At 48.3% G+C, this 10,377-nt stretch overlaps 1 protein-coding gene across 6 annotated transcripts in view; it reads left to right on the forward strand.

The window, feature by feature from the left end:
* rpgrip1l (RPGRIP1 like) overlaps nt 1-8,431 on the forward strand; it is a 39,493-nt gene extending 31,062 nt beyond the window's left edge. For 5 of the 6 annotated variants that reach the window (XM_072698111.1, XM_072698115.1, XM_072698113.1 and 2 more), the window contains exons 23-26: nt 2,281-2,467; nt 3,783-3,867; nt 7,154-7,287; nt 7,991-8,431. In XM_072698111.1, the coding sequence (XP_072554212.1) occupies nt 2,281-2,467; nt 3,783-3,867; nt 7,154-7,287; nt 7,991-8,121 (537 nt within the window). In that variant the 3' untranslated portion in view covers nt 8,122-8,431. Of the gene's footprint in view, nt 1-2,280; nt 2,468-2,593; nt 2,620-3,782; nt 3,868-7,153; nt 7,288-7,990 lie in introns of those variants that run through there. The other variant, XR_011982168.1, reaches the window with a different exon arrangement.
* The last annotated feature ends 1,946 nt before the right edge of the window (nt 8,432-10,377 follow it).

Below are 10,377 nucleotides of genomic sequence, written 5' to 3' on the forward strand. Positions count from 1 at the left end.
TAATGCATTGTCTGAATAAAAGACTAACACAAGGGGACCTAGGAAGCACTGTAATGCTCAAGGTCTTGAGAACTGCATTCTGGTACCGGTTGCTGGACTGTGTGGGTTTGGGTCGGGAATGTTGTGTATCTGTCTGCAAACTGAGGCAGCTCAGCTTCAGGTTGCTGGATGATTAAAAAAAAAAAAAAAAAGTTACCTCGTTCATTTTAAACCAACATACAGCAGAGCAGAGCAGACCTAAGGGGGAAATATGGTCCGTCAGTTTGGAGCATGCCCTGAATCTGAGTGGATTCATGATGAAAACATGCGCAGATAATTGAGAGTGTCAGCTCGTCTCCAGATGTGCGCTGACCATCGCTTCCTCGCTGGCCAGCTGTCCGACCTGCGGCTCAATTTGTCCGCAGCTCAGCCCACTGTCTAAACGGGCTGCAGAGCCAGGGCTCTAACAAGATCCATCGGTATTCCAGCTCATTTATGAGCTGGAATACCCAGGTATCTGGGAAATGCGGATTTGGAAACCATTTTTGGCGTCTTAAAAGAATGCAAGAATGTTGCCCTAGTTTCTTACAATTTATATTGTGCATATTCATGTTTTTAAAAGTCTGAATATTTTTGCTTCCTGATGCTGTACTGTGTGATTTTGTTAAATGTAGGGTTGTTTTCCAAACCAACTTTCCCGATGACCGTAAAACAGTGCCGTTTATAAAAGCTGTAGACCTTTGGTGTGTGTGAGGACTGCACTGGCTGCTTCTGCGGTTGGGTTCCTCCTCAGCCTCTCTAGTCTGGGCTCAGCAGATGCCTGATCCCTGTACTCTGGCTGCCTACACGCTGCTGGATAGGGTCTGCTTCTGGTCTGAGGCGCGTCTTCACAAGCTGAAGCACTGCAATAAATTAGAAGCGGCTTTTCGGTTTTGATGTGGGGGGGGCAGATGTCAAAGATGTGCCATATGGCTGTGAAATGTAAAATCTCGGGAAGGACGCAGCTGCTTTTGTGTCCGTCACCGAGCGTGACTGAGGTGGCATGACGTGGGCTGTGGCGTGTAGACGGTTGCATGTTATCTCAGCTTTGTTTAAATCTGGGCCTTTGGTGAGGGCCCTTAGCCCCACAGGCTCTCCCTGGTGGAAGCCCAGTACCGCGAGGGTGCCTGGCTAGTCAGCGCTGGGTGCTACAGACACCCTCCTGCATCACGCCATTGAACCAGTGACCAACACCTCCCATAGCCGTGCCGGCATCAAGGGCGCAGCAGAGCCAGATTCCCTGGCAGAATTAGGGGGGCCAACTCTTTAAAATTATGCAAGGTACAGGGGGCTAGAAGCCTAAGGTGATGTTTTATCAGGGGGGCACATAATGGCATAGAGCACGTGCTCCGCAATCAGCCAGTAGAAGAGCCTACGATTAGCGAAGCCGGTGTTGATGGGGTAGAGAGCGGGGAGCCCTGCGACCGTACCCCCCGAGAAGGGGGATGACGGCCTGCAGCCGCCAGAGGGATCGCACACGTGTAATTCTTGTTAAGGGAGATAATCAGAGCTGCTGAGAATTTAATTAGACATAACAGGCGTCGCTTTCACGGGGCCGGACATGGCGATGGATCCTTGAAGCCTCTGACAAATAATTTGCACAGTCTGATGTTCGTGTTCGACAGCTAGACTCCCGGCAATTAACCTGGAGCGGGTAGCGCCACCGCACCGAGCCCCGTTTGCCGTCAGCCCCCGGCCCGGCGTCGCAATTACGGTGGACATGCGGCTGAAGACGAGTAAAGCTGACAGGCGTGCGGCGCCTGTGCGAGCGGGCAGCTCTGATCAGCCCTGAGTGACAGGTCCGCGTCGCAGGTGCCGTCAGCGTTGTCATCGCAGGGTGCGGACTGGGTGGCCCCTCACGCACACGCTCAAACGCATCTAACAAATAATAACAGCACCGAAGCTAATGGTGCATTTTTCATTATAATAAAACCTCTCGTGTCGCACCCCATGTTTGGTTTTCTCCCATATAACAGCTGCCTCCCTGATTTGCTGTTTCTCTTTTGTTGCGATACTGCAGGCCTATTTTCATCGATCAGACACGTGTTACCGCTGACATGCTTCCCGAATTGCGCTCCCATGCGTCAGTAGTTGCTGCATTCTGCATGTGACCCACACCCCTCTGCCTCTCCAAACAGATACCATTAATAATCCCTTAGGGTGTCCCTGGTTCCCAGCACTCTATGCCAGAAGGGCCTGTGTTCTCCCCAGGTTGTTTCACCTGTTCTGCCTGTGCTAACTCGTCCCCGTGTCTCTTCACAGCCATCAGAGCGAATCCGCATCGAGATCACGTCCCTGAGGCTGGCACGGGGCTCCAGGGTGGCCTCGGATGACACTGTGTCCCGGCTCTTCATAGAGTACCGTTTCCTGGACGGGCCCTCGGTGGAGACGCCACTGTCTTTGCCCAAGCCCCGGGCTGGCCAGAGCATCTACTACAACTACAGCAGCGGTAAGGCCACAGCAAGCATGAGACCATCCTCCCTTAACCATCCTGTCTGGATGTCCCCTTAGTGCTCCTCACAGCTGGTGTCAAGGAAAAGAATCAATTATCGTTCTCTCTCTCTCTCTGTCACAGGGGCCTAATTAAAGCTCTTCAGACAGGTAATTCAGCCTCAGCAGGCTATCCTTCTTAATAAGAGTAAGATCTGTCAGAATGACAGTCAGTGGTGAAATGAACGTTCATTGGATTCAGCCCCTGTTTAAAAGCCGTAATGGGCATTTTATATATTTAATCAGGTTTTTTTTGTGTGACCTCATTCTGATTTGCACTCTCCTGGCGTGGTGAGGTAGCACCGTGGCCTGATCCCTCCGAGGCTGGGGGGACCGAATGTGTGGGGCTTGTATTTTCTGCCGTGTCATTATGGGGGTTTCCTGCTGGCCCCTCCCTCTACTAAGTAGATGCTTTAAGGTACCCATTAATTTATGCTATCAACCAATATTTACAGTTTTTTGTCCTGGAAAAAAGATTCATATTTAGTGTCATATGAATGTTAAATCCTCCCAGCTCAGAGCCCAGAATAGTAATAGTGGTATCTTTGGGGAGTAATTGATGAAAATCAAGCTTTATTGCCGGAGGAAAACTTAAAGCGGCAGAGTGGGGTGGCCTGACCTTTGTGCCAGGGCAGACAGTGAGCTTCCTGCTCCCCGCAGCACATCTGTGCTGTAGTGATTCTGCAGACAGCGGCGTGACTAACCGGAGCCCTGTCCCGGCATCTCGTCGAGCCATCCCACCTGTCAGGGCTTCCCCCGGACCTTTGATATCGGTCCTGTAGCGGCTTGTGATGGGTAATTTGGTTGCTGCGACGTAGCATGGCTTCCCTGAAATCCCACCTCCAGACGAGGCTGGGGGGGGGGGGCGGGTGGTGGCAATAGAATCGTTGCTGTTGTCAGAGAGAACAAGTTCGCTGCCACACAGCATCATTATGATGGGCTCCCCGGGCCAGAGAGACGATGTTAAGTCCCCTCCGGCAAGCTGCGGCGGAGGCAGCCGGTTTGTGCCGAGCAGGCTGCCAGCGTCATTAACGGGGGATGACAGTTTATCCGGAGCGCTGAGCCTAACGGCTGGATCGCTGACAGCGTGAGCGCCGACCTGCCAGGGACGATCGGCGGGGCGGCAGAGAGCAGAGCCAGACCTCAGGAGCCCTGGGCTTAGAGTCAGTGAGCAGGCAGGCGGGGGGCGGGGCGGAATGGGGGGGGCATTCTTTGTAAACGCTTTGAAATGTCACGCCGTGCACAGTGAGTGACCGGGCCATTCGTCCTGACAGTGATTCACGTGGACGCACAGAATAACAAGGCGAGAAGGGACCTCCTGCGCTCCGCGATCCGGGGGGACGCCAGGCAGCTGGAGAGGTAAGTAGCAGCAGCGACAGAATGTCGACGTGTATGTTCACCCACCACCTGTCTGGCCTGTAATGGGGAGGCATCCGGCCCAAGTCGGCAGGACACCACCCCTCTCTCCATGCCTTCCCCCCCCCGATCCTGAGGGTCTGTCCTGTCTCTGGGCTCAGTACTGCTAGCCGCCTCTTGGTAACAGGATGTTTCAGACTCTGCCTAAACTGATTTCCCCAGCTGGTTTCAGCATATTTTAAATTTGACATTTACTTTGCTCAGAGCCTATTGGCATTTTAGGTGCAATTAAATAATTTAATATCGATTAGTGAATTATCAGGCCGCACAGTATGCATTTCCATACAGGTTCCATACAGCTAATGAAGAAAGTGAACTACCTCACTCAAGGGGACAACAGCGGTGTCACTTTGGGACTTGACCTCAAGCTGTCATGACTCCCACTGTCCTTTTAATTAAAAGTTACCTTAAAGCCCCGGGACAGCAACCTTCAGAGGTCAGGGCTGGCCAACCCTACAAAGTCAATTGTATCAGTTACGCCTCCATTTGGCCATTTGTAAATTTTGTTTAACTGGCCATTAAGTGCATTCTTGACAGGTGTGAAAATTCCACCAGGGGGCAATCTAGCTGCCAGAAAATGGCATCGGTAGCACTGTTGACGTATGTTAGCTACACCTGAATTTGATGGGATTTATTTTTTTGTTCTGAAAGAGTTTGAATCCAAACCTATTTCAGCCACCGAGTGTTAATGATTCTATAATCTGATCAAGGAATACAGCTTTGCGATCAGAACTTAATTCTTCATTGTTACTGCAGTGGTTGAGATCTCTTGTCATTCTCGAGTGAGCAGGATTGTGTTAGGGCTGCACCGCAAGTAGAGGCCTTTGATAATCATAAAGTGTGTTCGATATTTCCGAGTTCCTCATGTTGAGTCCCGGTGTTGTACAAAACCATATTCCTCTTTTTCCAACATGTTGGAATTTAGATTCCCATCACATGGTTGGGCGTTTGACAGCTCGCGAACATCGAGTGTCTTTGGAAGTTGGGCCGAAGCTTTTGAGAAGTGCACCGCGGTGAATTCTTTGGTCCGCACAGCTGGCTATCTGACAAGACAAAATGAGAATCAGGCCCAGCACATCGCTGTCATTATGCAGAAGGGGGCAGATAGAGAGCTGGAGGTCAGCTCACGTGAGTCAGCGCTTAATGGATTCAGGTTTTCCTTTTCTCGGGACGTTGTGGAAGATGTTGTGTAGGCCCACTGGTACCAGTGAGTTCTGTCAGCGGGGGCTCTGTTGTTCACACCAGTAGGTAGTGCTTGTCGTCTTTGGCGTTCTGATCAGAGGAACGCTGCTCTGGTGGAACGGAATTCTTGCCGACTGTGAAAGTGTGAGAAGCCGGAGACTCCCTGAGCTTTTCATCTTTGGGTCGTTGGTGGGGGGGGGGGGATGTTGAAGTGCTTTCCTGGTCAGATGGTGGCAGGTGGCAGAGGTGTTAAGGCTCTGGTGAAGGGCGGCAGGTCTCAGAAGGCAAGCTGTCGTACCCTTGGGAGAGGTGCTTAATGGTAAGAGCCTCTGAGTAGTATGGGAGGGAACACTGGGTAATTTCATCAACTTAATAGAGGTTATGCACATGATATCACGGTAAGCAGATGTCCCTGCGGTTACAGTCACTGAGTGGCACTGTTAGTGTTCAGCTTGGATGCTGTGAAAACTAAAATGGGAATGCAATTGATTGTACAAATCGATTTGAGAAAAAATCAGAGCATATCAGACCTTTTTGCGGACTGCCAAAAACTAAAGAAAAGAGAAGCAAATCAATCATTGCAATCTACAGAAACAGCTGGTATCCCGGCTCTGAACGTGGATTTGCAATTACTATTTTGTGTCAGCTATGAGGAATTATTTTGGTAAAATCATACCTTTGTTATATACTATATCCACTACTCATCAATTAAATATTTACCATCATTCAGTTTAGTGCTGGGCGATAAAACAGTCTCGATTTTTCTATCGATAAAAAATGAGGACGATCACGATGATACACACAGACTATAAAACTCGATCAACCAAGTTTGCTCCATTTTAGAGAAAGCGCTGAGACAGACAAATCGATGGCCTATCGAGCAGAGGTTTACTGAATGCCAGCACAACAGCCAATCACCGACGACGTTGTAATTTTGCCCATCCTCCCTTAAGGAAGCAATGGCTGCATTCAACTTGGGCTTTGGTCTGTCTGTAGCTGACACGACGTGGAGTGTGATGTGCCGGCGGCTGCAGGGGTGGAGTATAAACTGACTGCAGCCAAGTCGGACAACTTCTACTCCTCGTAGTCTGCGAGACCTGACTGCAATGGCAACACTGCCAGAAGGGTGTAGATAAATCTATACAAATATCACCTGCATGCACATTACTACTTTTACAATAACCAGCTCCTGATGCAAACTGTTAGCAGTGAATAAAACTATTGTGTATAGTGACTCTGTGTAAAAAGATAGCTGCCAGGAAAAAGATCAAATACATGTATTTCAAGGATTCAAAGTTTTATTGTCATGTACAGAGTACAATGCAATTCTTACTTGAATGCCTTCTTCAGACTGGACGATTAAACAAATAAAGCTGCAAAACATTACAGTAACTAACAATAAATAAACCACTAACTTACATGTACTGTTAGAGCATTTATGTCATTTATTTAAACTTTATTTTACCAGGTCTAATTCAGTTAAATGTGTAACTGTAAAGTTTTTGTCAATGTTTATTTAAAAAAAAAAAATCCATGATGAACCTTGTGTTCTACAAACAAAATTTCTGAACCAAAAACGTATTACGTTATTGGCCACTTATTACACTGGCATTTTTTATTACATTAAGAATGGAAAAATTATTACGTTATTTCATTCACCGTAATAATTACCAAATATTACATTACTGGATGCTACAGGGGCTACTCCACAAAGCAAGTTTTGACAGTTAGCCAGATAACTTTAAAAGTTTCTACAAAATATGTTAGGAAACCCGATTGCTAGTCCGCGGTCCACTGGTCCTTTGGTAAGTTGTAAAGATCCCTGTCGAGTCCAACTGCCTTTAATGTAAACAGATAATCATTTGTTTAACAGTTTCTCCGACTACAGCATTTTTTGCCACTCAATCCGTCAAGGGGGACGTGTTCACAGGAAAGTGTCCTCAGTACATCCCCTCTATCGACGCTTCACATAGTTGTTCAAACAGCAGATCCTCAGAGCCATAGTGTAGACAGGGTTCTGCTAAAAGTGCCGCCGGTGACATTCCAGCATCAAGTTCATCGTGGTGAGCGACCCCCCTGAGGAGCAGCAGGACCAGGAGTGCGAGGATGTGGGCATGGCCTTTGTCAGGATCGCCAGCATCCTGGAGCAGCAGCGCGACCTAGTAGATGCCACACTGGACGGTGAGTGTTAGTATGACATCACCCCCAAAACATACTGATTAATCTTGAGAAGGCTTACACTAAAATGGACACAATGACAACATGGACATAAATTATTACTAACTATATGTTTAAAGATAGAGTAACCCTCAAATTGACCCTAACGTGACGCTGTTGATTGCGTTGTGTGCACATGTGACCCACCACACACCACACACCCCACACCGCAACACCACACACCCCACACCCCACACCACACACCCCACACCACACCCCCCACACCCCACACCCCACACCACACACCCCACACCACACACCCCACACCACACCCCCCACACCCCACACCACACACCCCACACCACACACCCCACACCACACACCCCACACCACACACCCCACACCACACACCCCACACCCCACACACCACACACCACACACACCCCCCACACCACACACCACACCCCCCACACACCACACACACCCCACACCCCCCACCCCACACACCCCACACCCCACACACCACACACCACACACACCCCACACCCCCCACACCACACACCACACCCCCCACACCCCTGCCCTCCCGTGGGAGCCTGCAGCTCTTATTTGCTCTTGGTGGGGACATCCATCCTGTAATTATCCGGTGAACAGTGAGGATCCGGCCTCGGACCCGTGTACGTTTGTAACGCCCTCCATCTGACTTCGCTTCTCTCGCCCCCTGCAGTTGTGGATATGCATGACAGCACTGTGACGGTGGGCAGCCTGACTGTCACTGTGGAGGCCCTCCAGGCGCTCCGGTCCATTCAGAGAGAGCTACTACCTTCACACCCAAGTCGGGAGACGCCTTATAAGTAACTGGTGATCTGTGTGTGTCTGTGTGTGAGAGAGAGGGAGAAAGAAAGGATATTTGTGGGACAAACTCAGTCCTTGTTTCAAGGGAGAATTAAATAGCCCTGACTGTCATTTATAAATACAAACATCTTGTAGCTGTACAGTATTTTAAGTTGTCTTGTTTTAAAATTCCTTTTTATTTTGTCTTTTAAAAATCTTAATTTTAATTAATCCACACAGACTTTAATGTGCTCACATGAAATTTCATAGCCGTTATGTGTAATGTGCCGTGTGAACATCTGTACATCTTAATAAAACCCTCATGTTTTCCTGAGTCCCACGTCATGCCTAACCATTGCGTTAAACGGAAAGCCAGTTAAGATCCATTAAGAATCCCACACTGTGGTGAAGTTGTAGATGAAATTGTCTGGATTAATGTGTTAATCTGCCTCTTTAAAATGCTAATGTCCATTTTATGCACATTAAATCACATACTTCTGCTTTGATGAGAGCAATTTCTGCCAATTAAATAACTGCAGAATACAGTGGTGGACATTTACAGGGGATCATTGTGAGATATCAAATGTACTGTAAGTATAAAGCATGAGTCACTGACATGAAACGGGGCCATTTATGTAACATGGGTACAGCAAGAAAAAAGGTACCCCTCTAATTTAACTGATGCCTGCGTAATTTAAATGGTCCAAAACAGGAATCATTTTAAAGCAGTTCGTTGTTTCTTTGTAGATTTATTAATTATGCTTATTGTATTAAAATGTCTTGTTTTTTTAAGTAATGGTTACAAATGACTGAATGTTGTGCTTCTGCATTTTGTGATGCTTTCCTGCCGTTGTCCTGTAGTTTTCTGGGAACTGATGGTGTCCCGATGACAGTTAATGGCCAGCGACAGAACCGCTGCGTGTCCCATTTCCATGCTGGTCAGTGCGGGATCCCTCATCCCGTGAATCACAGGACCATAAACCGTGCGACAGCTTAAAGTCACGCTGAGTTGAAGGGAGCAGAGCTGGACACTGGTTAGCCAGTCAGAGAATGCACTGTGGTTTACCACAAACTGCTTCCAGACTGACTACACAGAGAAACATTGTTTTCGGAGTCCGGCATCCTTTCAGACGACCCCACTGTTTACCTTATGGATATTCCTGTGCTCAGTCTACGTCATGGAGACATAATTACACCCCTCCTGACTTACCTGGCTAGGCTAACGCCGACGTGTGTGCCCGCCCCCATAGCAAACGGTAAGTTGTTGTGTCCTCTGAGGAAACTGGCCATGCTTTCGCTATCAGTGAAACGTGGCGGCTTTCAGGAGCCATCACATTAAACGGAAACTGCTAGAAAGCCAGTGATAGCAGGTTGGGTTTTGACCTCCGCTTTTGACAGGTAAGATGGCAGCGCCCCTACAGCAGGCCTACTCATGCCCACCCCTACAGCAGGCCTACCCACACCCACCCCTACAGCAGGCCTACCCACACCGCCGTCCACAGAAACATCCTCTGCCATCGTTGGCCTTCCTGTCTCTGGCACCTCTCACCGTAACACGGCCAATTTCCACAGCTTTTCCAACCGTTTCTTCTCCTTTATATGCATTTGTAAAGCATTTAGTGGAATGAGTAATTTATTAAAATCTACCTAATTTTCCATGATATATTAAATCCCTGCTCCGGTAATCAAGGCCCATTTAATTTGCCGAATTAGGCGCCCACTATTTTATGTGATTAAAACTCTGGAAAATGAGGCCTCCGCTCATATTAGTGGATGTTCAAAGCTGGCTAATGGCACAGAGATAGAATAGATTATGAGGCAATTCATTACAGTTGAGTAGAAGCAAAGGCTGCCTGAGTGTGTAGTCTAAACCATCTGTCCCCGAGACAGATGCCATCTTCAGCAGGTGCCGAATGGCTGATGTGCATTATTAATTGGTTGATAGACATTCGTACGGCCCGTGCGAGCGGCCTGCCTCATGGTCATCGCGCAGAGCCTGCAAATGATACATGTGGGAGGTCAGTCTTATTAAGATCCTCTGGTTGCTCAACACCATGGTACTTTTAGCTCTGCTCCCTCGGTGTCTGCGAGCCCCGAACCTGGAGGGTGGAGCCCAAAGCAGGACCCCCTGGTTGAAGACCCTAGAGGTTGATCTTCAACATCTGTGATGGTGATATTCTAACCCAAATCTGAGGGTGTAAATCTGCAGACTGGGCTACTTCCCCTTAGAGAGCTTATGTTGTTTAACAAGACATGACTTATAATGTAAATGGATAAATA

This window comes from Paramormyrops kingsleyae, chromosome 13 (assembly GCF_048594095.1).
Source record: "Paramormyrops kingsleyae isolate MSU_618 chromosome 13, PKINGS_0.4, whole genome shotgun sequence".
NCBI lineage: Eukaryota > Metazoa > Chordata > Actinopteri > Osteoglossiformes > Mormyridae > Paramormyrops > Paramormyrops kingsleyae.